The sequence below is a fragment of the Zingiber officinale genome, chromosome 2A (genome assembly GCF_018446385.1).
Source record: "Zingiber officinale cultivar Zhangliang chromosome 2A, Zo_v1.1, whole genome shotgun sequence".
NCBI classification, from domain to species: Eukaryota; Viridiplantae; Streptophyta; class Magnoliopsida; order Zingiberales; family Zingiberaceae; genus Zingiber; species Zingiber officinale.
The window spans coordinates 155,924,786-155,952,237 of NC_055988.1; the positions used below are offsets into that span (position 1 = coordinate 155,924,786).

At 40.1% G+C, this 27,452-nt stretch overlaps 2 protein-coding genes across 4 annotated transcripts; both read left to right on the top strand.

Moving 5' to 3' along the window:
- Nucleotides 1–542: 542 nt before the first annotated feature.
- LOC122042853 lies at nucleotides 543–3,184 on the top strand. Its single transcript, XM_042603195.1, has one exon. The coding sequence runs from the start codon at nucleotides 576–578 to the stop codon at nucleotides 3,054–3,056; it is 2,481 nt and encodes an 826-aa protein (XP_042459129.1). The 5' UTR covers nucleotides 543–575; the 3' UTR covers nucleotides 3,057–3,184.
- Nucleotides 3,185–8,874: 5,690 nt separating this feature from the next.
- LOC122042854 (beta-glucuronosyltransferase GlcAT14B-like) lies at nucleotides 8,875–20,420 on the top strand. 3 transcript variants are annotated; one of them, XM_042603197.1, is made up of 5 exons: nucleotides 8,875–9,006; nucleotides 9,198–10,198; nucleotides 18,139–18,214; nucleotides 18,290–18,405; nucleotides 19,347–20,420. In XM_042603197.1, exons 2-5 carry the CDS (start codon nucleotides 9,595–9,597, stop codon nucleotides 19,907–19,909), a joined length of 1,359 nt encoding a protein of 452 aa, XP_042459131.1. In that variant the 5' UTR covers nucleotides 8,875–9,006; nucleotides 9,198–9,594; the 3' UTR covers nucleotides 19,910–20,420. The 3 variants fall into 3 exon arrangements, with proteins under 3 accessions (XP_042459131.1, XP_042459130.1, XP_042459132.1); XM_042603196.1 differs by lacking the exon at nucleotides 8,875–9,006 and having other exon boundaries at nucleotides 9,198–9,421; nucleotides 9,504–10,198; XM_042603198.1 differs by lacking the exon at nucleotides 8,875–9,006 and having other exon boundaries at nucleotides 9,198–9,406; nucleotides 9,504–10,198.
- Nucleotides 20,421–27,452: the final 7,032 nt, after the last annotated feature.

Consider the following 27,452-nt stretch of genomic DNA (forward strand, 5'->3'; position numbering starts at 1 on the left):
TTACTATATGCAAAGGACATATTTTGAAGCTATTGTCAATGTGAAGTTTGCACTCAAAGTTTCAAATGTTCCTAGAAATTAAGGAGCGTGAATGGAATTGAGCAATTGACGCGTCCAATGTGACTAATTAAAATTACACACGGAATTTATTTTATTAAGAAGACAAATGCACAGGTAAATAATATGTTTTACAATTTAAAAATAAACTTAACTAATTCCATTTGGATAAACTTTTTATGAGATACCGCTTGGATAAGCATCCGTGAGTAATTAAAAAAAACAACATACCCCTTAAGTTATTCATACAGCCACAGAATCAAAACTCTCTTGCTTGCAATTGGTGCCTTGAAAGATAAATCTTTTGACGTCTCCTTCCATGCTTCGTGGAGGAACAGTCGCACAAAATCTAGCCTTTTTCTACGCAAAGTTGGCTCGCTAGCTCAAATCTCAAGCATCATGCTTGCCAGTTGCCATGATCGCAAACTCGATAGCTATAAATTAAAAGCCAATTGCTCGATTGCCTTCTCGTTCGGAATTCAAACCTGATCGAATAAATTGCCTTCGTAATTTCTTCAATGGAGCAAAGCAGTACCAGAGATGAGGAGCCGCCGAGCGTTCGCCTCCGGATCATCGAGCAGGGAAGCGGCGGGAGCGCCACCTTCTTCGAGCCGCAGCGAGAGTCGAATGAGTCGGCCAAGAACGCGCACCATTGCGACGACGATAAGTGTGCTCACGAATGCAGAATCGTCGCCGGCCTGGACGTCGAGGGGCCGGAGAAGAAGCTGACTCTGTTCGCTCTGCAGCTCGCCGTTCTTGAGAAAGCGGCCAGCGGGCTCGGTACGCTGGGCTTCATCTGGGCCACCGTGGTTCTCCTCGGAGGCTTCGCCATTGCGCTCGAGAGGAAGGACTTCTGGTGCATCACCATCATCCTCCTAATCGAAGGTGCTCGCATCTTTAGCCGGAGCCACGAGCTGGAGTGGCAGCACCAGGCCACTTGGTCCCTCGCCGACGCCGGCCGTTCCAGCTTCCGCGCTCTCAAGTCCAGCTCTCGGATTCTCCTGCGCTCGCTCAAGCTCATCCTCCGCCCGTTCTCCATCCACACCACTACAATCCCCGGCGACGTCGAGGTGTTCCGCGATAAGATGACAATGTCGTCGCAATCCAATTCTCAAGTGCCATCGCAGAGTGCCGCCGACTGGTTGTTCCTCTCCAAGAACATCAGCCGCGTTCTCTACTGGCTGCAACTGCTGTCGGCCGCCTCTTGCGTCTCGCTGGCGCTCATGCGACTGATGCAGCAGGACTTCGGCGAGCTGCCCCCTCATGACCCGGACAAGAAGAACCGCAAGCCGGCGCTTAACATTTTCTACGGCCTCGCGCTGGCGGAGGCGCTGTTTTTCCTGGCGGAAAGAGCCTACTGGGAGTGGACGGTGAGCCACCACCGGTTGCTGGAGGAAGTGAACAGGGAGTGCCACCTCGGCGCCGCCGGCTTGGTATCCATCAAGCGGTTTTTCTACGACGCCTACTCCAAGTGCGTGGAGGGTAGCATCTTCGACGGCCTGAAGATGGACCTGGTGACCTTCGCGGCTGAGCTCCTCGCCTCGACCTCCCTCCACGAGCAGCTCATCGGCGCTCGCATCCTCCTCAAGTTCTCCACCAACCATCGCTTCGCTCACTCCACCCTGCGTAAGATCGGCAATTCCACTCCGGCCATCGAGCGCCTCATCGAGATGCTAAGTTGGAAGAACCCGGCCGAGGAGGAGATCCGGAGGTCGGCCGCCGTCATCGTCTCCAAGCTCGCCGGGAAGGAGCAAAACTCTCTGCGCCTGGCCGGAATTCCAGGCGCCATGGAATCGATCTCTTCTTTACTGTACACGGAGCAGAGCAGCCCCCATTCGAGACCCGACGAGGTCGGCTACCTCTGCGCCGCCGGAGATCGGGAAGACTACTCGATGCTGAATCTATTAGGCCTTCTAATACTCAAGAAGCTAGCGAACGACCACGATAACTGCGAAAAGATCGGCAACGCCAGAGGACTGCTAGCCAAGATCATAGATTTCACCGGCGGCGGGGAAAGGCTGCGAAGGTTAGAGAGCGAGAAGGAAACGAGAGTGAAGGCAGTGAAACGGTCCCTCCAAGTGGTCAAGATGCTCGCTAGCACGACGGGGCACACCGGAAAGGTGCTGCGGCAGGGGATTTCCGAGATCGTGTTCACCATCAGCAACATCAGGGAGATCTTACAGCACGGGGAGCGGCACATGCCCTTGCAGAAGCTGGGGATCGAGGCGCTAACGAGCCTCGCCATGGACGAGGACGCCAGGGAGCGGATCGGCGCTACCGGAGCGATGGTCAAGGACCTGCTCTGCATCTTCTTAAAGGAAGGCTTCACGGCGCAGCAGAACGGGCTGCGGGTGGAAGCAGGGGAGGCGCTATCGATGTTGGCATTGGAGAGCAAGAGCAACTGCTGCCGGATTCTTCACGAAAGCAGCGGCGTCGGGAGGCTGATCGAGGCCCTGGGTGATCCGGTGCTGCGAGTGCACTCCGCTAGAATTCTTCGCAATTTGTGCGTGTACGCCGGCGAAGACCACTTCCCCCACCTGAAAGGAGTCACCGCCGGTGCCGGCATGGTTCTGGCTGCTATTATGACAGCGGAGGCGAAGCTGCTCGAGGTTTCTCTAGGTCTTGCCACGCAGATATTCAAATTCATGAATGCTGAAGAATTCACGCATCAGCTCCACAAGTTGATCATCAGGGAGGAGGATTTGGCAGAGAGGCTGGTGAATACTTTGCACAGGTACGATTACCCAAGCACGAAAGTGCCCAGAATAAGGAGATTCGCAGTAGAAGTGAGCACTTGGATGATGCGGCGGGGAGCACAACACATTAAAATTTTCCGCGATCTGGGGATGGAAAAGGAGCTGCGAAGTGTGTTAGAAACCACGTCGGAGCTGGAATGCTTCAATGTCTTCTCCGGCAGTGTGGGGATCGGCCGGCACAGCACGGCGCTTGGCTCTGTCGTGGACGCTGCATTGGAGTTGATGGGCTCCAGCTTGCAGTGATTTAAATTTATTCTTTGGAGGAGGGGGGATATTTATTCTTTGATATATAAAAATTGAGATAAATAAACTTGTAAATGTCTACACGGACCACGGTGACGAATGAATTTGTGAACATCTGCAATATAATTATTGTGAGCGTATATATTATTTTAAAATTAAATTTCTGATTTATTTTCTTGAATTGCTACAAAAATTATTATCTCATACAGCGGTTAAGAGTCTCTAATGATTATTCAGAGTTCTATTCGACACATTCGAGAAACTAATTTGGCAGATAAAAAAAAGTATGAAAAACGGAGAAGGGAACTCGATGCGTTTCAAACTGTTTGTCGTCGTCGTCGTGGTGGTGCAGGATGCCGAAGGATGTTTGAGAAGCCCGCCTGGCGATCGTCGCATACCTTTTAGACGGCAAGTACTTCAAGCCATTAGACATCTCTGAATGAGATTGACATTTGAGACCACAAAGTGAGCTTTTATGGCGTTGCTATAAAACCATCGAGCTGGACGAAGTTTGATGTGTACGTGCATTGTGAGGATACTGCACACATCTTAAAAATATCATGATGTATTAAGATGTAATCTGACCCGTCCGATCAGTAGTGGAACACGAGGACAAAGAGAAATAGGGACAGAGGAACCGAACTACGTTGCGACAAGTACTGCTGCTGAATTTATTTGGGTAAATTATCCTAAATTTTTTATATGCAAATTCAATTTTTGTGTCAGAAAATTTTATTTTCACTTACTTTCTGTATATAAATTTTCCTTTTTTTCAGCTCTATAATATAGACTGATAATTGCTAATATATTTTCTATCAATTGATATACTGGATTCTTATTTAATCAAATTTTATGATTAATTGCCGACAGTCTCTAGACGGATGTAAAAGAGAATTATTATCGAATTAAATTTGTATTAAGACAAATTAATTATTAAATTAGATCTTTTTCTTTATTAATCTGTCAATTGGGCACCCTAATACCTTTATCAACTGTATACCTACAAATTATTAATTAAAAATTTTATTTCATTACATGTTAACTTAACATGATATGAGAACCATACATTATTTTCTTCGACTCCTTCCTTTTCTGTTTTTTTCCCCCTACCGCTGTCCTCTCCCTCAGGCACAACGATAGACTTTTTTTTTCCTTGGCAACTCGCTTCTTTCCTCAACTTATTCACTATTGCTGTTGAGATTTCTGGTATAATCGCGCCGCCGTCAACACCGTTTGCGACGTCGATCCTCGAAGTTCCTTCCGCTGCTACTTGTGGTCTCCTGACAGAACGCCATCCGACTTTTGTGGCGCCGTTCGCATTTGCTTGAGAGCCACATGCTGCCATAGGCAAACTTGCTTTCGAGATCCTCTCAAGGCAAGCATCTGATCATGCTGGCGCGCTCTCTCCGCTACTGGTTGTCTCTATTTTTGCTTCCTCGGCTGTCTTACTCCTCGTCGGATCTCTCCGCGGTTGATGAATCTGAACCTTGGTTCTCATTCTGCTCCCCTCTGAACTTTTTTCTCAATTTTAATTTTTCTTCCCCACTTCTCGTGCCAATCTTTTCTTTTATTTCTCCTCTCTCGCATCGGCAAGACACCTTACTGCTATAGACCTCTCTATTTCAAAAGGGAAAAAAAAACTTTTTTTTTTCTCTTTTCCAGCAAGCAAGCCAAATGACATTGTTTATTCTTTTTGCTTTTATCTTTGAGGGTTCGCAATCTAAAATCAATTCATCTAGAAAAGAAATCATCGGCTAGAGTCATCCCTTTTCAATCTAAACTTCAAAATCATCCCATTCTACTGCTAACAATGTGCCTTCCCTTTGTTCATTTTTTCTTCCACAATTTATCAAATGGCGTACTTAGATTTTTAAATTTACCAAAAGAAATATATTACTTTAGTATTTATCAAATGACGCACCTTTTTACAGTAGTCTTCCTAGTCTACCCTCCTGACAAATTTAATTGATTTTCTTTTTTTTTTTTTTTCATTTCTCTCTCTTCTCTTTCCTACAATACATGCAACGTATCTTTTCTTTCCTTCTTCTTTTTTATCTTTTCTTTCTTTTTTTTTCCAATTTTTTTCTCAAACATATTATAAGAGATCAAACTCACGTTGGGCCTGATATCTCTTCATATCAGGCCCAATGTGAGCATGATATAGAGAGATATTGGGCTTGATATGGAGAGATATCAGACCTAACAACAGGGAAAAAAATAAAAAAAAAGAGAGAGATTTAGATTTTTCAACACCTCTGGTCCACTACTAGAAATGTCGAAAATAACAATGGTAAGCATATTTAGACTCCTTACAATTTTAGAAATCTTCAGAATCTGAAATGATTGTAATCTGAGATCTCTAAATCGATTAGTGAGTTTTGACCGAAACTCACTAATGGACCTAGAGAACTCCGATTGCACCCATTTCAGTTCCTGTGGATTTCTAAAATTGCAAGGAGTCCAAATATGCTCTAAATTATTATTTTTGACATTCCTAGTGGTGGACCAGAGATTTTGAAAAATCTAAATATGTCGTTCTTTGTTTCTTTTTTTTTGTTATTAGGCCTGATATCTCCCCATATCAAGCCCAACGTGGGCTTGATATGGGAGATATCAGACTTAATAACAAAAGAAAAAAGAAAAAAATAAAATAAATAAATAAATAAAGAGAGATTTAGGTTTTTCAAAATCTCTGGTCCACCACTAGAAATGTCGAAAATAATAATGAAGGACATATTTGGAGTACTCCTTGCAATTTTAGAAATCCACGGAAACTGAAATGACTACAATCGGAACTCTCTAGGCCATCAGTGGATTTCGGTCAAAATCCACTGATGGACCTAGAGAGCTCCGATAGCACCCATTTCAGTTTTTGTGGATTTCTAATATTGCAAGGAGTATAATATGCTATCTATTATTTATTTCAACTTCTAAAAGATGTTAAAATATAATAAGAAAAAATCAGCAAAACAATCCCTATACTTTTTAGGTTTTTCAAAACCTCTAGTCCACCACTAGGAATGCCAAAAATATCAATGGAGAGCATATTTGAACTTCTTGTAAAATTAGAAATTCACAGAAACTGAAATGGGTGCAATCGGAGCTCTTTAGGTCTAAATATCTCTTTCTTTTTTTTCCTTTTTTTTTGTTATTAGGCCTGATATGAAGAGATATCAGGCTCACGTTGGGCATGATATCTGTTCATAACAAGCCCAATGTGGGCGTGATATCTCCTCATATCAGGCCCAACGTGGACCTGATATGAAAGATATCAGGCCTAATAACAAAAAAAATAAAAAAAGAGATTTAGGTTTTTCAAAACCTTTGGTCCACTATTAGGAATGTCGAAAATAATAATGAAGAGCATATTTGGACTCCTTGCAATTTTAGAAATTCACAAGAACAGAAATGGGTGAAATCGGATCTCTCTTGGTCCATTAGTGGGTTTTGGTCAAAACCCACTGATGGACCTTGAAAGCTCCGATTGCACCCATTTCAGTTTCTGTGGAATTCTAATGTTGCAAGGAGTTAAAATATACTATCTATTATTTATTTTAACTTCTCAAAGATGTTAAAATATAATAAGAAATAATCAACAAAACATTCCCCGTACATATGACCAAAATCCACTGATGGACCTAGAGAGCTCCGATTGTACCCATTTCAGTTCCTGTGGATTTCTAAAATTACAAGGAGTCCCAATATGCTCTTCATTACTATTTTTGACATTTCTAGCGGTGGACCAGAGGTTTTGAAAAATCTAAATCTCTCTTTATTTTTTTTTTTATTTTTTTTTGTTATTAGGCCTGATATCTTCCATATTAGGTCCAAGTTGGGCCTGATATGGGGAGATATCAGGCCCACATTGCGCCGGATATGAACATATATCAGGTCCAACGTGAGCCTAATATCTCTTCATATCAGGTCTAATAACAAAAAAAGGAGAGATTTAGACCTAAAGAGCTCTAATTGCACCCATTCAGTTTCTGTAGATTTCTAATTTTGCAAGGAGTTCAAATATGCTCTCCATTGATATTTTTGACATTCCTAGTGGTGGACCAGAGGTTTTGAAAAACTTAAAATGTATAGGGATTGTTTTGCTAATTCTTTCTTATTATATTTTAACATCTTTTAGAAGTTGAAATAAATAATAGATAACATATTTTAACTCCTTACAATATTAGAAATCCACAGAAACTGAAATGGGTACAATCGGAGCTCTCTAGGTCCATAAGTGAGTTTTCACCGAAATCCACTGATAGACCTAAAGAGCTCTGATTGCACTCATTTCAGTTCCTGTGAATTTCTAAAATTGCAAGGAGTCCAAATATGCTCTTCATTATTATTTTCGACATTCCTAGTAGTGGACCAGAGGTTTTGAAAAACCTAAATCTCTTTTTCATTCTTTATTTATTTTTTTTTCCTTTTTTTTTGTTATTAGGTCTGATATCTCCCATATCAGGCCCACGTTGGGCCTGATATGGGGAATTATTAGGTCTGATATCTCCCATATTAGACCCACGTTGGGCCTGATATTTCTCATATCAGACCCACGTTGGGCCTGATATGGGGAGATATCAGACTCACATTGGGCCTGATATGAAGAGATATTGGGCCCAACGTGGGCCTGATATCTCTTCATATCAGGCCTAATAATAATAAAAAAGAACGACAGATTTAGATTTTTCAAAACCTCTGGGCCACCATTAGGAATGTCAAAAATAATAATGGAGAGCATATTTGGACTCCTTGCAATTTTAAAAATCCACAGGAATTGAAATGAATACAATCGGAGCTCTCTAGATCCATCAGTGAGTTTCGGTCAAAACTCACTGATCGACTTAGAGATCTCAGATTGCAATCATTTCAGATCTTGTAGATTTCTAAAATTGCAAGGAGTCTAAATGTGCTCTCCATTATTATTTTCGACATTTCTAATAGTAGATCATGGTGTTGAAAAATCTAAATCTCTCTTTCTTTGTTTTTCTTTTTTGTTTTTTTCCTTGTTGTTAGGCTTGATATGGAGAGATATCAGGTCCCATGTGAGTTTGATCTCTTATAATATGTTTATGAAAAAAATTGGAAAAAAAAGAAAAACAAAGAGAAGTTAAAAAAGAAGAATGAAAGAAAAGATACGCTGCATGTATAGTAGGAAAGAGAAGAGAGAGAAATGACAAAGAAAAGAAAAAGAAATCAATTAAATTTGTCAGGAGGATAGAATAGGAATACCACTGTAAAAAGGTGCATCATTTGGTAAATGTTAAAGTAGTATGCTTCTTTTGGTAAATTCAAAAACCTAAGTACGTCTTTTGGTAAATTACCATTTAATCAAACCCGCATCTTCTCCTTGACAAAGAAAAATTTTACCATTCGACTATATCCATATTTTTTTTCTTTTTGATATGCATGTATATGTCCATACATATATGACATGTAACATATATCATATATGCGTTTGGATCATATGTATAGGTCAAATATTCAAATACAAGAATAAAATATAATTTTTTTTTAAATTCAGATTGAATTTTAATGGGAATTTTTCAGAACTTAGAAATTGAAGGATTTTTTTTTTTTTTGGATCGGGGAAATAGGTAAGTATAAATACACGAGTGATCCACACGTTTAGGCACCTACCCAGGAATAATGAAATATTTAACAACATAAAAATAAGATTTAAATAAATAGGCAAATGGTGGTTGACTTCTCCTAAACAAATATGAATTGTTTTTTTTAAGAATTAGTGAAATGTTTAAATGCATCCAAAACAAATAAAGTTATTTCATCTTATATCACATAAATTTATTAGCTAATAAGTTTTTACTTGTTTGAATAATTTAAAAGAACCAGATAGTCAATAAGCACTATAAAAAAGTTCCTCCAAGTCTTTCCCAAACGCTTCGTCTTGGATGAGTTCGGCTTAGTTTGCGGAAGAATCTGACCTTTGTCGGTGAGTTGCTTTCTTCGATTATGCCCCTTTTTTGAGTCAATTGGAAAAAATCGAACTTGATTGTAGTTGTCTACGTTTGGTGTTGAAACAATGCAGAAAAAGGGAGCAAAATTGTTTTTTTTTCTTGTTTGCTACAAAATTCCGAGCTTTTGTTGGAGATATCTTACTCATCCGCTTGTGCTCGTCTGCAGGGGAACTGCCGGCGAGTTTCACCACTTGTTCATCTTTTCTGTGGTACAGATTCAGATCTGGTGTTTTGGAAAAGCTTCGGTATCTAGGGGTTTCTATGTATGGCGTGAAGATCAATTCTCGAACTGGATGATTAGTGTATTTGAAGCAACTGGAGTAAGCCCCAGACCTCAGCGCTTTCTCCGGGGCGATTTCACGCTGAATTCCTTATGTACTGCTAAAAGGAGTAATTTTGCTTTCGCTGCCGCACTTCTTCTTTGCTCATTAGTTTCTTCTCGTATTCCGAATCTTTCTTAATGTTACGGTAGGACTTTTGCTGGATGGAGTCAAAGGCTGCTTAGTATCTTGGATTGATAACGGTATATCTGGTCTATCGACTATTAGTTGGTCAGTAGAAGTATGAGGAAGAATGGTGGGTCTCATTATGCAAAACCATTCAGTGATAGAAGATGGCTTCTTCCATTCTTTGCAAGCTTGCTCGTCTCATTAACTCTTTTCATGGCAACGGTTCTTGGGTTGTTTTCCTCTCAGAATTCTTGGGAGTCATTGTCTTTGGACGTGATCACTTTTACTAGTCATGATGATTCAGAGGGATACTCTATAGGACTAGATGGAAAAATGGCATTGGATCAGCCAGTAACTCTAGAAGAACAAGAAGCTCCACGGCTGGCTTATTTAATAACTGGAACAAAAGGTGACAGTCAAAGAATGAGGAGAACTTTGCAGGCAATATACCATCCGCGAAATCAGTATATTCTGCACTTGGACCTGGAGGCACCTCCACGGGAGAGGATAGATTTGACTACGTATGTCAAGGGTGATCCCTTGTTCAGTGAAGTTGAGAATGTGCGTGTGATTGCAAAAGCTAACTTGGTGACATACAAGGGCCCAACCATGATTGCTTGCACCCTGCATGCAATTTCCATTCTGTTGAAGGAGAAACTAACATGGGACTGGTTTATAAACCTGAGTGCCTCAGATTATCCTCTTATGCCACAAGATGGTCAGTGCTTCTTTGAATTTGCTATTTTATGTTCCATTTCTTATGTTTACCTCACTTGGATATATATATGTCCAATTAAACTATTGGTGAACATTATTCATGATCATATTTGAAAATTGATTAGGTTATGCCTATGAAAAAAGAATAATGTGATATAATATTATCTTACTGCAACAACAACAAGCTGTAGTTTCAACTATTTTGGACTTCATCTCGCCATTGTACTTTATGTAGGGTCATACTGTCAGTAGTAGCTTTGAATCTATGATCATCAAACCTTTGGTGTTGCTTGTGCTAACATATTTTAATAGCTAAGCAAGTCCAAAATGTACCAAGCTAATCCTTATTTTCCTTAATTGTTGTTTCTGGTGTAATTGAAAGGGCTTGGAAGGATTGTTTAGCAAAGATAGATCTCACTCCTATCCCTAACAGTTAATGGCACTTCTATTTTCTCTGTATGGGTTAGGCTGATGTACCCTTTCAGAGGCCCACTAGACCACATTTGTATGGCATCTATGTGGAGCATGGACCTGCAGTAAATAAGCCTCAAGATGGCACGCCACATCATGGATATTGAGCAAGTCCCCTTTTAGATTGTTATGAGCAGAGTACAAATCACTATTGGCAAAGTGCCGCTCCTTGGCTTCCCCTTTTGTTGACATATATGTTTTAGGGTTCCAAACAAGTGAAAATTGATCATTATCCCTAAGAAGTAAGGTTTATATGAAAGTTAGTTTTGTAAAAGAGCTTCACAAAAGGAATATAATTGGATGAACTTGTCACTTGAATAACAAACTAGCGTCTATTAGAAGGTACTCTAACTAGTTGGATTTCATCCTTCTAAACAACAGGAGTTGGAAATCTTCAGCCATTTTTTATCCTAGATGAGGACTAGAATTAAGATTTTAATTTAGTAATTCTTACATGATCTTCTTTTGCATGATATAATTGAGAACTTATTTTGGTTAAATCTAGCAGCTAAATTCAATGCCCAATATTTTAGTAACTTCATAAATAGTCATAAATTTTGAACCCATTTGAAAGGCTATAAGGGGTAGGCAGAGACCAACTATGGAGTTCCTAACGACTAACTTACGCTAAATGGTATTGGTTCTAAACGTTAAGGTGACTAATTGACGCTAGCTTTGCTTGCCACATGTGAACTGCAATAATGTCAAAGCAAAATATATAAAAGCTAACTAAATTATCTAAATGCATACCTTTAAATAAACTCCACTAGTATTATGCATAAACCCCCACCAATGACCTGGAGGTTAAAAACTTCAGCGGTGAGTGTAAAAATGCAAAGTGGGTACAAGAAAGAAGTACATGATATAAAATATCTCATAAAAGAATCCTATGAATAATAAATAATCCAGGTTATTATGTTCCACCTAGAAATGCATCATAATTATATATGGAATATATAGGATGAATGACCTGCAAAAGACTCAGTAAGGATGCATTGTATATAATAATAAATGAACGCTCATCCACTTGTAATAAAATGCATCATGTGTATGCACATATACATACATAAAAGGTGAATGACTCACAATTCACCCAATATACACCTCATCTAAAAATAGAATGAGCGACATACAATCCACCTAATAAGAAAATCCTCTCATATAAAATGACTGAAACTTACCCATGCACAAAAAGACTCAAGACTCCTTTATGTCTATAATATAAATAAATAATTTGTTTTGTTAATTTAATACAAGCAGTTACCCAACTCCTTTAGAATGCAGAGCTAAAGCTCTACACTACATATAGTCACGCAGCTCTTTCGGAAAATGGATCCAAAGCTTTATACTACAAGTAATCACACAGTTCTTTTAGAGGATAGAGCCGAAGCTCTAAATTATAAGTAGTCACGCAACTCTTTTAGAGGGTGAAGCCGAAGATCTAAACTATAAATAGCCACGCAACTCTTTTAGAGAGCAGAGTTGAAACTCTATACTATAAGTAGTCACGCAATTCTTTAGAGGGCGGTGCCAAAGCTCTATATTACAAGTAGTTTATTCAATATTATACTAATTCAATTAAAATTTATCTATATCTCAAATTTACAGTGTTTATAAAGTGATTCCTGTTCTTTTAAAACACTTTCCTAAGATTTCCATTTATTATTATTATTTTATTAACAATGGTACATAGGTGCAAAGAAGCAAGAATATCATAAAAGGACATGATAGGTATCCAAGGCAAGAGTGTAGAATGATTTTTAAAATAAAACAAATCAGTAGCCCAACAAATTTATCTTTAACCTCAGTTTTATTATGCATTAGCTTCTGTTGAAATTTTTTCCCCTTAAACAACATATTTGGTTAGTCTTGAAATTATAATTTGTAAATTTAAATCATGCGCAAGGAAAATGTCAAATAGAATCAAGTTGGAAAAATCCACCTCAATTGAAGAAATCCATATCCTCATCAAGCACCCACAAAGATCCTTCATGCTCTCTTAACAAATAGATCCACAAGTTATAAAACAATATAAACAATATAAGCATAGATTCAACTTTACAATGTCAAAAACAAGAACCATGATAAAGGGCTTACTTTGTAACTGCACTTCGAGAAGAGGTAAATTAAATCATTTCCCCAATTCTTGAAAGTCATACTATATTATCCCCTAGAAGTGAAATGAATCAAGTTAGGATAGATGGAAATCACAAATGCTTCTTCAACCAAGTGCTTCCAATAAGGGCAGCAATTGCTTCTACCAAAAAGAGAGGAGCGGTCCTTAAATATATAAACCCCTTGAAAATCCCAAACCATGTGAACCAAGAATATAATTGAACCAAACCCAAAGCATTTAATTTAGCCTTTGAAATCCTAAACCATTTGAACCAAAAATACAATTGAACCAAACTCAAATCTTCTAATTTGATCTTGGAAACTCTTATCCATGTGAACCAAAAATATAACTGAACAAATCCCAAATTATCTAATTCAGTTCAGCCCTAACTTATGCAAATCAACCCAAATCAATTAATTTTGTTCAACTCCAACTTATCCAATTTAATTTGAATTCTCTGTCTATCCTTTTAGATTATAGGATTTTTATGGCTTTAGACTAGTGGCCCCCAAGTGATCTAGGATGAAATATCCCTCGTATAAACAAAAACTATCTTATAAAGATGAATTCAATGGGGTGTATCATCCATCATTGCTTAAAAGCATGGTTTCATGCCCCCAGGGCGTAGCGCAGACGGTGGGCGCATGACATCTCTGGTGTAATGGTCAGGGGTCGATTCTCAGGAACTGACGACTTAGGGTTTACCCCACCATGTGCCTATGGCTTGTGTACCTCCCTCCATATCCAGAGGGCCGACACTAGGGGGCCGCTAAGGTAGCAGATCTACCTTTTTTTTAAAACCATGGTTTCATATGTCAGTTGGTGTCGGTCACTACTGCTAAAAAATATCGTTCTGGTTCTCGACCAATACTGTGTTGGCATGTGCATGCCATTGTTGGTTGGTCCTAGGAAGATCGTATCAGTTCCACTGTACAAAAATTTTGTACAAGTGTCGAACCTTTCCTAACAACCTATTGTGTTCTTTAGAGATTAAATTCGGAATCGCAAATGGAACTTTAACATTATTGATTCCAAATTTAACTTATCTGTTCTTAATGGTTTAGACTTGGATCACAAACGATGCTTAACATTATTGATCCAAATCCACCTATGTTATAAATTCAATTAAATATTAATTTCGGAAATCGGTTCCCAGGTCAAACATGGCGAGACACTTGGCCTTTTTGGGTATGGGAACATCCACCACTGCCTCGACAAAACCTCTTAACGAAATTCAATATTTAATTTCCTTATATAACTCTAGGTTTAACCAAAAGGAACAATCGAATCACAAATTCGGAAAAATAAAAAAAACACAAACTCGAATCACGAATTCGAAACCTAGAATTATATTCCTCTTGTGTTTGGAATTCATACAAAGAAAATTAGTATGATGCGGAATAAAATTATTAGTTATACCTTTCTTTGAAAGCAACGACCCCTTGATCTTCTGTTGTATTCCTCTTCTTCTCTTGGACGTCGTGTGGGCGACGATCTTCCAAGATGAAACCACCCGAGCCACTTCTTCTTCTCCAAGAATCTCTAGCCACCAAGCGATGCCAAAATAGGAAATTTCCTTCTCTTCTTCTTCTCTAAACAACCGGCCACCATGTGCTTCTCCTCTTCTTCTTCTTCCTCTCTAAGCAACCGGCCACAAGGTTTTCAAAGCCTTGATGCTGCCGGCCCTAAGGAAGCAAAAGAAAAGGAGACAAGAGGAAAGGTGCCGCCGGCCTAAGAGAAGAAAACAAAGAGAAGGGAAAGAAGCCATGGCCGACTACCAAGGAAAAGAGAGAAGCATAAGGAGGGCCGACCACACCAAGGAAGAGAGGAGAAAGCCTAAGGTTATATCTCATGAGGCACCCTCTCCCTCTCTTTTATAATCCTTGGTCTTGGCAAAAAAGGAAATTTTAATAACAATTAAAATCTCTCTCTTTTAAATTTCCTATTGTCTATGGCAACAAAAGGATAGTTTTAAAAATTAATCTCTCTCTTTTAACCATGTAGACAACTACAAAAAAGGAAATATTAATTAAAACTTCTCTTTTAAATCATGGTTACAAAAAGAAAAGTTTTATCAAAAATTAATCTCTCTCTTTTAAACATTATAGACAACAAAAAAAGAAAGATTAATTAAAAACTTCTCTTTTAAAACCATGTGGCCAATTATAAAAGAGGAAAGTTTTAAAATTTAAAATCTCTCTTTAAAACATAGAAGAGATTTTTTTTTTTTAAAAAAAATAAAACATCCTTTTTATAATGTGATCGGCCATATGCTCTAACGTGGACACATCAAGCTTGGCAAGTTTTTTCAAAACTTCTCAACATCAACTTTGGCAAGCTTCTCAACTTCTCACGTTGACACATAAGCTTCTCAAAGCTTCTCAACATCAACGTTGGCACATAAACTTCACAAAGCTTCTCAACATCAACGTTGACACATCACGTTGAGAAGCAACCTTGGATAGCAACGCCAACGTACGATCTAGAAGATGGGCTTAGGTGGATACAAGATTTTATTGAGGCTACAACAGGGACCGAGAGGAGAAATTGATTTTGGTCTCCCAATGAACTTGAGCTTCTCGTGTTCGCCCTGAACACCCAACATAAGTTCATCAATAATAACTCATTCCACTAAAGAATTATTATTGCACTACCGCACCAATCCCAAATTACATTATGGGCTCTTTCTTATCATGAGTGTGTTAATCTCTCTGTGTTTAAGATGTCAGATGCCCACTAATTAATTGTGTTACTGACAACTCATTTTAATTAATTTCTTAGTCCAAGAGTAGTACCACTCAACCTTATCGTCATGTCGGACTAAGTCCACCTACAGGGTTTAACATGACAATCCTTATGAGCTTCTCTTGGGGACATTATCAACCTAGATTTATAGGACACAGTTTCCTTCTATAATCAACAATACACACTATAAGTAATATCATTTTCCAACTTATCGGGTCAATTGATTTATCGAGCTAAATCTCACCCTTTGATAAGTCAAAGAAATAAATACTAAATATATGTGCTTGTTATTATATTAGGATTAAGAGCACACACTTCCATAATAACTAAGGTCTTGTTCTTTTATTAAGTCACTATAAAAAGAACTTACCTTAAATAGTCCTACTCGATACACTTAGAGTGTACTAGTATAATTTATTAGTCAAGATAAACTAATACATAATTACACTACGACTATTCCAACGGTTTGTTCCTTTCCATCTTAGTCGTGAGCAACTGTTTATAATTTATAAGGAATTGATAACATGATCTTCTGTGTGTGACACCACACACCATGTTATCTACAACTACAATATAAATTAATTGAACAACTACACTTAACATATAAATGTAGGTATTTGACCATTATGATTCTTTATTTCTAAATAAATGTTTATACAAAAGCTAGGCTTTTAGTATACACTCTAACAGCCATTTGTGTCACTCATGCCGACACAATTTCAACTGTACCAACCAAGACAAGGTCTGTCTTGGTTGATATCATCGCTGGAATAGGTGTTGGATCTAGTGGTGCAATCTGAGCATGAGCAAAATGACAGTATAACACTGCTTTAGCGAAGTCAAGGCTAGAGTTGGACTCTATTTCTTTAAGATGAATTTGCCCCGCACATGGTGCTCACGGAACATGGCATTCATCTCCTAAGATACAACTTTATCTTGCGATAACAACACTGCAAATCGTAAGACCTCCGAACTGAAAAAGCTTCTTGAACTCCCCAAATACAAGTATGGAATGCAATGCTTGCTTTGCTTTTAAATGGAATGAATGAAATGAGAAATGAGAGATTTTATTTATACCAAATGAAGGGATAGAAGAACCTCTTGGTTCAATTAGATCTCATCCATCCAACTTGAATTGGATAATTTAGATCGCATCATTTCCCAAGGAACACAATGCTTCTTCATTTGGAGGCCTTCCATTTGAAATCAATGGTTGAGATTGAGCCATTGGCACTTATGCCTTCTCATTTGGATGAATATGATTTGTCCATCTTAATCTGACGATTCAAATTAAGCCATGTCACCAATCCATGTGATTTCTCATTCACACACTATTTGGTTCAAACTGGAAATAGCCTCTTGCAAAAAACAAGATAAGGTTGTGTATAATGGATCCTTCCCCGGGACCTCGCATGACGGGAGCTTCGTGCACCGGGCTGCCCTTTGCACTATTTGGTTCAAAATCAATTTTCCAACAATAGGAAGATGTCTTTTCTTGACTCATTCTTAATTCCATCTTTTGAGTACTTCGAGGAGATGAAGGCCTAGAAGAGCAAGGGGAGGAAAGGAGGAGAAACATCAGGAAATAGTACTAATTGGACAACTCACACTAAGGGTTATTCCCCCCACATAGCCTTACAAGATGGACTAGGATAAACAAGGCAGACTTGGCCATAATAAATAGTTAACAAACTCCGTCCAAGTAACAACAATACTGCCACAGTTCACTGCTACAACTTGTAAGTGGTCTGCGCTGGAATCCGTACATTGCAGTGGAAGATCCATCAGATTCATTAATCTACCAGATTCACCTTTTCAGACCAACTATTCTACTTATGAGCTACAAAATAATTTATGACTTCTTTGTTGAAAGGCACAGATAGGTATTATTAATTTTGTCATTTCACATGTATAGAAAATATGTTTTCCATTGTTCATCATGGTTCTGTTCTCCAGAAAAAGAACTGGAGATGAAAATCAAACCGTTTCATGACCTGGTGCTCTCCAGCAAATACTGCCACTAAAGGCTTCAATTCTATTCCAGCTCAAGTCTGCCCAACTTGAAGGCCTTTTCGCTGAACTTGGTCAGTTTTGATCAGCCATGGTAGGGATTATACATAGGAACTTGTATTCCTATAAACACTCCAAATGACAGGGAATGCAAATGTTAGGCTATAGAGACATCAAACAAAAGCAACATTACCACTTTTTGGGTATGTTGAAAACTATCAAATTTTGTTCCTCTACACTCTAAATGACAATGCAAATGTAGAGAAAGCTTGCAGAGCAAGGCGGCCGCTTCTTGGGTCTGTTGAAAACTACGGCTTAGTTCCTTGTGTTGTTTCTGTTTTAGGGCTTGCCTGGAAAAGGAACTCTCTTTCCTATGGATAAGGAACTATTTTTTTGCTTCAGTTCTTTTGAAGAAGAAATTAGATTTAGCCTTGCATCATTAAAATACCGAACATATAAACTTCAAGTTATTTCCTTTTAGAAATAGAGAATAAATATTTCTAGATTACCATTTTATTTGCATAGCAAGATATGTTTGAACATGTTCATTGCTAGTTTTTTTCCCCCTTTGTGCTTACCTTTCTATGGTATCCATGCAGATATACTTAATGTTTTATCTTCGCTGCCTAGAAATCTCAATTTTATTGAGCACTCACCCATTGCTGGTTGGAAACTGTGAGTCAAGATGATTTCTTTTTGGAATTTAATCTATTACTCAATTCACAATATTAACATGAAATTAATCACCAGGACACAGAGGGCAAGACCAATAATTGTTGATCCAGGCCTTTATTTGTCCAAAAAATTTGACGTTTTCACTACCACTGAACATCGGGAATTGCCTACTACTTTAAAATTGTACACTGGTAAGCTATTTTACATCTATTATTCTTTCAGCTATTATCTGTATCTTCATTGTACTAAAGCTGATGTCTCTATGAAATTTAACATGTATAAGGAGACAATTGGTGATCTTTTCTGTTTTTTGGTCAATAACCAAAATTTACTTTTGAGGCACGTTCAAAAGACCTTTCAATGATATCTAAGAGCAGAATCTAGCTAATACTCTTGTAATTTGAGCAGGCTCCAGCTAGTATACATAATGTAATTTGATAATAGATTTTAGCAATGCTCTTTCAGATCACCATCTAATTACACTGCCCATCTAGTGCTTATTTAGTAAGAAAGCATCTCTGTCATGAGAAATCTTCCGAGTGGCGAGATGATGGCTACACTTTACTTTTAGGAACTTTCCTGCTCTGTTCACTTCTTGATAAGTTTTTTTTTTTTCCTTCTTTTGTTCAAGCAAGAAGTTTCACACAATAATGAGGCCCTATATACTACAGTGAAACCCAGCTGTAACCTACATATTTTGATCACTTACTAAAATGGCAGTGGCATTGAATGCAAATCAGACTAATTGAGTTGTATAATATTCTTTGACAAGTACTAAAAGACAGCATACTGATCTAGAAGTGTAACAATAGATCTATCTTGCATTTGGAAAACCTGTCATCTTCCGTTTTGAAGTGGTATGGCTTCTGAGATTGATAGTAGTTTTTCCTCGATAGCAACAATGTGGACTTCGAACCCAGTGGAGCCCCATCAGGCTGAACCTGCACTAGAATCAGTTATGTAGACTGAGCAACACCCTTTTTTCTTTACCATTCATTCTCACATAAAACCTTGCTTATCTTCTACTAGCTGTTGTCTCTATTCAATTGACTACTACATTATACATTAACTAATTTTTAGTGAGCCAAGACTTGGTTTGTCTGTTTATTGTACTAATTCATGTTATTCATAGGTTCGGCATGGGTGATGCTGACTAGAAGCTTCCTTGAGTACTGTATATGGGGGTGGGAAAACCTTCCTCGAACTGTTCTGATGTACTACGTAAATTTTATCTCCTCGCCTGAAGGCTACTTCCACACAGTCATCTGCAATTCTGATGAGTTCAAAAACACTTCCATAAGCCATGACCTACACTTTATTAATTGGGACAACCCTCCGAAGCAACACCCACTACTCCTTGCATCCAAAGACTTCGACAGAATGGTAAAAAGCGGTATGCCCTTCGCTAGGAAATTTGCAAAAGGGGACCCAGTTTTGGATAAAATTGACCGGGAACTATTGGGGCGATCAAACGGACAAGTCACTCCGGGTGGATGGTGCAATCAGAGATCAGATGGAGCAGAACAATGCTCCTCAAGGTCTGATGATTCTAAATTTCAGCCAGGACCAGGTGCTGAAAGGCTACAACAACTGATGAAGAAGCTCATGTCCGAAGCATTCCGCAATGGAAGCTGCTCCTCCTTGCAGTATGATCAGACTAAGAGAGATTGGATCACATCTAGAAGAACAAATTGACTGAGTGAGACCAGGAGTGTTGATTCTTTGCTCTATATGCCATAGCACATACAATACCCTTGAGAAGCAAATGCCATGTATGATGGTTGATATTTTTTGGGCCAACGACAGGAAGAAATTATCTATAGAAGTCAAAAGAGAGATTTTATCCAACCATTTGGATCGACACATCTTTGCCTATCTAATAATAATGGCTTCAAAGGACTGTTGAGCATGCCACGGAGTGTCTGAAGGCTACTACTGGAGTCACCAAACTATAGCAAAAGGAAAAAAATATATGATAGCACTCCCGTGGCGCATCCTCAACATATTTGAGCGTTTGGGAATTGGTCTTGATTTGCTAATTCATAAGAGAGCTTATATCACAGTTGCTGTGAGCTCACGTGTTGGATTAACTTGCCCAAACCAGAGATTTTTTTTTTCAAGTATGTTGTATATTATTGTTGCCGTAGGCTTAATTGCTGGATTAACTTTGCCAAAACAAGTAAACATTTTCTTCTATCTTCGTCTATGAGACTATATTGTCACCGGGACAATGGTGCGGTTAATTAAATATTTAAATGTCGAATCTCAGCTGTGGGTATATAGTGGGATGAGAACTTTAAGAACATTGATCGTTTCGTCAATATTTTCTAATTTATTCTAATGGTTAGTAAAATTTTTTTATGAAATTGAATAGATCATCTCTAGAATTAGTCAATTTGAAAAAGTTATATATCTAAATTATATATATAAAAAAAACATGAGACTATCTTAGTTTATTCCTCACTGATTTTACAGTAAATTAGATAAAATCACAAAGACATGAGCATTTACTAGCGTAACTTGGGGCATGTTTTCAATATGGAAAACAAAATCACGAAGAAAAATAAACTGATAATAAAAAAAACTCTGTATGCTTTCTCTATTTTTGTTGGCAGAAAATGTTTTAGGATTTAGAATATTTATGTTTTTTTAAAAAAATCTTCTCTTCATTTTTTTTAGTTGTTTATACGGAATATTAATTTTCATATGCAATGGAATTTAGATGCATGCCTACAATTTTTTTAGTTTTAAATTTTTAATAAATAAAATTTTGAAAATTTAATTTTTAAGAGAAATAATCAGATTAAAAACATTTTATACATCTTTCTACAAATATATTTTCAATAAATAAAATTTTTAAATTTAAATGTCTCTAATTTTTTTCCCAATAATCAAATGAAAGACATTTTATATTTTTTCTATAAAAATATTTCATGATTTTTTATTTCTTCTTTTCCTTCAATTTTAGTAAATGACACTTGAGAGTAAAAACGAACATTTCAATGGGCATTCACATTCATCCTGTCTATGCGCCGAGTCGATGAAAACTGGGGACATGACGCTTTCTACTACACCCGGGTGATCTCCACAGTGACGTAGGCCTCCGATGAACCTGCAACAAAGCCGGGCCGGGAAGGGGTTCCCGACGATGACCCTCCGACGCTCAAGTCAGGCGATGGCGAGAAGAAATAGAGGCAGAATAGAGAGACTGTGGCTACAGTAGATGAGGAGAAAAATCATACCTCCGCCGAAGTCGAGAGGTTCTTATATAGGACACCGTAGAGGTGCGTGCACGCTTCCTGAGGCGTGCACGTTCCTCGAAGCATACCTCAGAATGATTGTGTCAGAAAAGCGTGTCTGACATCATACCGCAATTGTCCGAGCATATCTCTGCCACGGCAGCGGAAACTTCCCCCGTACGATCCTCGGTACGACCCGACTGCCGACCATGCTGTTTGTCGGCGGCAGGTGTCTCGAGAATGATATCACTAGTTGCCCCTTCTGTCTGGTCGCTCCGCTTCGGTTCAGCTCGTCTCGGTCCGGCTCTTCTGTTCCGGCTCCACTAGCTTGGGTGATCTCGGCCATCCGGAATAGGGCTCACCCGAACCCATGTTCCGGCCTTCTCCTCGAGCAGCCTTCCTTCCCGGTTTCTCGTCCCTCGAACGCCGCGCACGTTCTTCTCGTCCACCGGTGTACTCTTCCGCGGACACCTCGTCCCTCGGACGCACCGAGCCCGTCGGCTCTCTCCCGCTCGCTTCCTGTGTCCGCTCGACTTCCTGTGTTCCTAAGTTCCTGCACACTTAGACACAAGGGTTAAACAACGCAGGACCTAACTTAACTTGTTTGATCACATCAAAACACCTCGGGGTTCCAACAATCTCCCCCTTTTTGATGTGAGCAACCCAAGTTAAGCTAGGGAAAAACAGATGCAATAAAAATAATTTATTTGTAATTAAGTCCAAAGATATTTCATAAAAAAGTTTATATACCTCCCCCTAGACTTAACATTCTTCTCCCCCTTTGATCACATTAAAAATAGGGGTTCTTTAAACAAGTCTAAGGTAAAAAAAATTTAAGTGAATTTTCATAAAACTTTTTAAGGCAATTAATATTAATTTCTAAGGCAATGTTTCAAAAGAGAATATTTAGTAAAAAAATTCTAAGTCAATATTCAGAAAATTTTAACGTGAATTTTTATAAAAGATTTCTAAAGCAATTTTCAAAGAAAAATGTCTAAGACAGTATTCATAGAAAAATTCCTAAGTTAAAAAAAATATCTAAGTTAATTTAAAAAGATTTAAGTCAATTTCCAAAAAGAATTTCTAAGTCAATTTTCAGAAAATTTCTAAGTCAATAATTTTCAGAAATTTTCTTAGTCAATTAAAAAAAAATTAATTTAAAAAAAAATTATTATAAATTATATAAATTGAATAACTCTTTTAAAGCATTAGGTAAATTAAATTAATGCTTTTTCAGTTAGTCAATTAAACTTTTCATTTCGATACTTGGCTTCCAAGTCGTGGCGAGGCACTAGGTCTTCTTGGTTATTGGAGCAACAACCACTTCCTTAGACAAAGCCTCATAATGAAATTAGTCGTTTAATTTCCTTGCTGAAAATGCTAAGTTAAATTAAACAGGTTTTTGGAACCCAGTAGAGGTTCCTACCTACAGGGTTAACCAAGTATTTCCTAGGTACATAGATTTTTGATATATTTCTAATTTGACTTTGATGAAATCTATAATACCAATTTAAACCTCTATAATTTCTAAAAGTAGAAATATTTGAACTTTTATATTTTTTCAATCTTTCTATTTCTTCTTTTAGTTTTTCATTGTGAATTTTCAATTTATCAAAATCCTCTATTAGACATGATTTTGCTAAAATTCCTTTTGTTTTCAAAATTTCATTTTTTAATTTGGCATTTTCTTTTTCTAATTTATACATGGATTTAGTCATTGCCTTAATGCTAGAGTAAAGTTGATCAGGGGGTAAGAGGCATACCTCACTTACCATGTCAGACTTAAAGCCTGAATCTCCCCCTGCTTCGCTGCCTTCATCCGAGGTCGCTCCCTCTTCATCGTTGCTCGATTCTGATATACTTTGTCCATCGTAGCTTGCCATCAGTGCTATCCCGACGTATTCTTGAGCTTCTGATTCAGATGAAGAAGTGTCATCCCAAGTTGCTTTTAGGTTGTGTTTCTTGGGAGACTTCCTTTTGTCCTTTTTGAGTTCTAGGCAGTCTTCTCTTATGTGTCCCTCCTTCTGACACTGGTAGCATCGCACCTTTCTTCCTCCTTTTTGATTCTTTTTATTCTGCATTTTAAATTTATTAGACCTAAAGAATTTTTTAAAATTTCTTACCATGTGCGCTTCTTGATCGTCTTCGGAGTCTGACTCGAGTTCATCCTTCTGAGTTGTGTTCAGTGCTATAGTCTGGGTTGTATCCTTTGTCGTTCCTGCACATCTAGTTTCGTGTAATTCAAGAGTAGAAAAACATTCCTCTAATGTACTTACCTCCAGGTCCTTTGAGATGTAGTAGGCGTCGATGATTGACGTCCACTCTGGAGTTCTGGGAAAGGCGTTGAGTGCGTGGCGTAAGGCGTCCCGATTTGTTACCTTTTCACCGAGGTTCTCGAGACCATAACTAGTTCTTTTACCTTTGCATGTAGACCGGCTACTTTCTCACCTTTCTCCAAGCGGATGTTCATTAGTTTGTTTCGGAGGATGTCCCTTCTAGCGAGCTTCGCTTCGGATGTGCCTTCGTGGAGTTCTAGAAACTTCTTCCAAAGATCTTTAGCTGATGAGTAGCTTCCGATGCGGTTTACTTCCTGAGGCGGTAATACGCTTAGCAGGTGATGTTCCGCACGGCTGTTTGCTACGAACTCATTCTGCTCTTTTTTTGTCCAATTGCTTTCTTCTTTTTCTTCACCGTTCTGATTTGTTGGAGCTACAAAACCGTATTTCATAATAAAATAAATTTCAATCTCAGTTTTTAGAAATACCTCCATACGACGCTTCCAGTCTGTGAAGTTCCCCTCGAATTTTGGTGGAACGATGCTTGGTCCGGCCATCTTTGTTGCTTCGATCGGCGGTTAGTCCTCCTGAAGCGTCCTTGCTCTGATACCACTTGTAGGTCCCTTTGGAGGCCGGCAAGAGGGGAGGGGTGAATTGCCCTACAAATTAAAACACGAACCTTTCTTGGATTTCAACTATATAATGAACACTTGTAATAAATAAATAAAAGAGACTAAGTAAAGAAAAACAGACACCAGAGTTTTACTTGGTTTGCAATCAGGGGATTGCTAATCCAAGGAATGTAAGCGCACTATCTGATTCTCCTCTGGGCGACGTAGCCTCTTACAGCGTTGAACGTACAAGAAGAAAAGTAAAGCACACAGAAGTTGATTACAAGTTCGTCGTTTTAGCTTCTGGACCAAGGCTATATTTATAGCCTTGGTCGGGCGCCTGGAAGGGTTCCAGGCGCCTGGGATAAAACTTTATCCCTCACGTAGATCGAGTTTGACCAATCTGGATAAAATCCAATTCCGGGCGCCCGGACCAAGAAAGTCAACTCTGTTGACTTTTCTGTCTGGTCTCTCTGCTCCGGTTCAGTTCGTTTCGGTCCGGGTCTTCCGTTCCGGCTCCACTAGCTTGGGTGATCTCGGCCATCCGGAATAGGGCTCACCCGAACCCATGTTCCGACCTTCTCGACCCGGTTTCTCGTCCCTCGAACGCCGCGCACGTTCTTCTCGTCCACCGGTGTACTCTTCCGTGGACACCTCATCCCTCGGACGCACCGAGCCCGTCGGCTCTCTCCCGTGCCGTCCTTCTCGCTAGCCGCGTCTTCCGCTCGACTTCCTGTGTTCCTAAGTTCCTGCACACTTAGACACAAGGGTTAAACAACGCAGGACCTAACTTAACTTGTTTGATCACATCAAAACACCTCGGGGTTCCAACAGGAGGCAGTTGGGTGGACGAGCTGCCCAGGGTATTATGGACGCTCCGAACGACGCCCAAGGAGGGAACAGGAGCGACCCCCTTTCACCTGGTGTACGGGGGAGAAGCCATCGTCCCGGTAGAAGTCGGGGTAGAATCCGACCGGATCAAAGTCTACGATGAGAACAATGCTGAGCGTAGGCATTTGGAGCTGGACCTGGTGGACGAGACGCGAGCTAAGACCGCCGTTCGGTTGATGGTGTATCGGTAGAGGATGAAGCAAAGCTACAACAGACGGGTAATTCTGAGATCTTTTCAGGTCGGCGACCTCGTCTGGAAGAAAGTCAAGCCGGTCGGCGATGTGACCAAGCTGGGAGCTCCTTGGGTTGGACCGTTCAAGATTGTAGAGAAGCTCCGATCGGGTGCCTATTACCTCGAGGATGAAGATGGACGGAAGCTAAAACGACCGTGGAACGTAAATCATCTCCAACCATACCGAGCTGGGTGAAAGGTGTGTCATTGTAACTCGTAGTATTCAATCCTGTTGTATCTTTTGACCGCAGGAGTAAAATCAAAGGAAACCAAGGATACGAACAATTTAAGCCGAACGAAGACCGTCGAGCGGCGACGTTAAATCCCAGAGTCGGACCGACGACTATTAAAACCCCGGCTTGAAGACCGTCGAGCGGCGATGTTAAATCCCAGAGTCGGACCTGTGACTATAAACCCCCCGGCCCGAAGACCGTCGAGCGGCGATGTTAAATCTCAGAGTCGAACCGACGACTATAAACCTCCCGGCCCGAAGACCGTCGAGCGACGACGTTAAATCCCAGAGTCAGACCGGCGACTATAAACCCCCCGGCCTGAAGACCGTCGAGCGGCGACGTTAAATTCCCGAGTCGAACCGGCGACTATAAACCCTCCGACCCGAAGACCGTCGAGCGGCGACATTAAATCTCAGAGTCGAACCGACGACTATAAAAACCCCGGCTTGAAGAACGTCGAGCGGCGACGTTAAATCCCAGAGTCGAACCGGCGACTATAAACCCCCCGGCCCGAACACCGTTGAGCGGCGACGTTAAATCCCAGAGTCGGACCGACGACTATAAAAACCCCGGCTTGAAGACCGTCGAGCGGCGACGTTAAATCCCAGAGTCGAACCGGCGACTATAAATCCCCGCGGCCCGAAGACTGTCGAGCGGCGACGTTAAATCCCCGAGTCGGACCGGCGACTATAAACCCCTCGGCCCGAAGACCGTCAAGCGGCGACGTTAAATCCTTGAGTCGGACCGGCGACTATAAACCCCCCGGCCCGAAGACCGTCGAGCGACGACGTTAAATCCCCGAGTCGGACCGGCGACTATAAACCCCCCGACCCGAAGACCGTCGAACGGCGACGTTAAATCCCTAAGTCGGACCGGCGACTATAAACCCCCTGGCCCTAATACCGCCGAATGCCGCTCGGAAAGAATGCGTTCGAAGAAGTAAACAAGAACATAATCGAAAGTTATATTGACTCGTCGTATAAAAGTACACAGACAAAAACGGGCTAAAAGTCAGATAGCGGCGGATAATATTAACTCACGGAACGGCGAGCATACAGATGAAACTTCAAAAGACGCTCCTCACTCCAAAACATCAAAGATGGGCTCGGGGATGGTTTCCAGCAGTCCGACCAAGTCTTTTGGGGGGGGGGGGAAGGCGGATAGAGGTCGTTTCCGGGAGATGACCCTTAGGCTTCAGATAAGCAGTGATAGCCCGGATGACTTCCTCAAAGGCCAGGACCAGCCGATTGCTAAACTTCTCGCCAAATTCGTCCGAGCGGAAATAGTTCTGCTTCATCATCGCGAAGCGGCCTTATTCGCCGTCTTGGTATTCCTTTAGTGCAGCTCGGGCAGCTTCGAGAGCGTCTTGGAGATCCTTCGTATCTCCTTGAAGTTTAGCTTCAGCAGTCGATCGGCTTTCTCGCACGGTGGATAGCAGGCCAGTCAATTTCTGGACGCGCTGCTCCAGCGCTCAGGCCTGCACATTCTTTGCTTCTAAATCAGAGACGACCCTATTCTTTCTGTTAGTCGCCAGCTTAATCTCCTGGTCGTGAGACTTAACCTCGGCTTCAAGCCCAGCTACCCTGGTTTCCAGGCCAGAAGACTTGTACCGCTCGGCCGCAAGCAGTTTATCTGTCTTGTTCAGCTCGGACCGAAGCGTGGCATACGAAGGCCCCTGAGCAGGCGCCCCTCCAGAAATCTGAAGTTTTTTCAACTCTTCCTCCAGTGCCGCCAAATGGTTGTTGACCGCGATGTT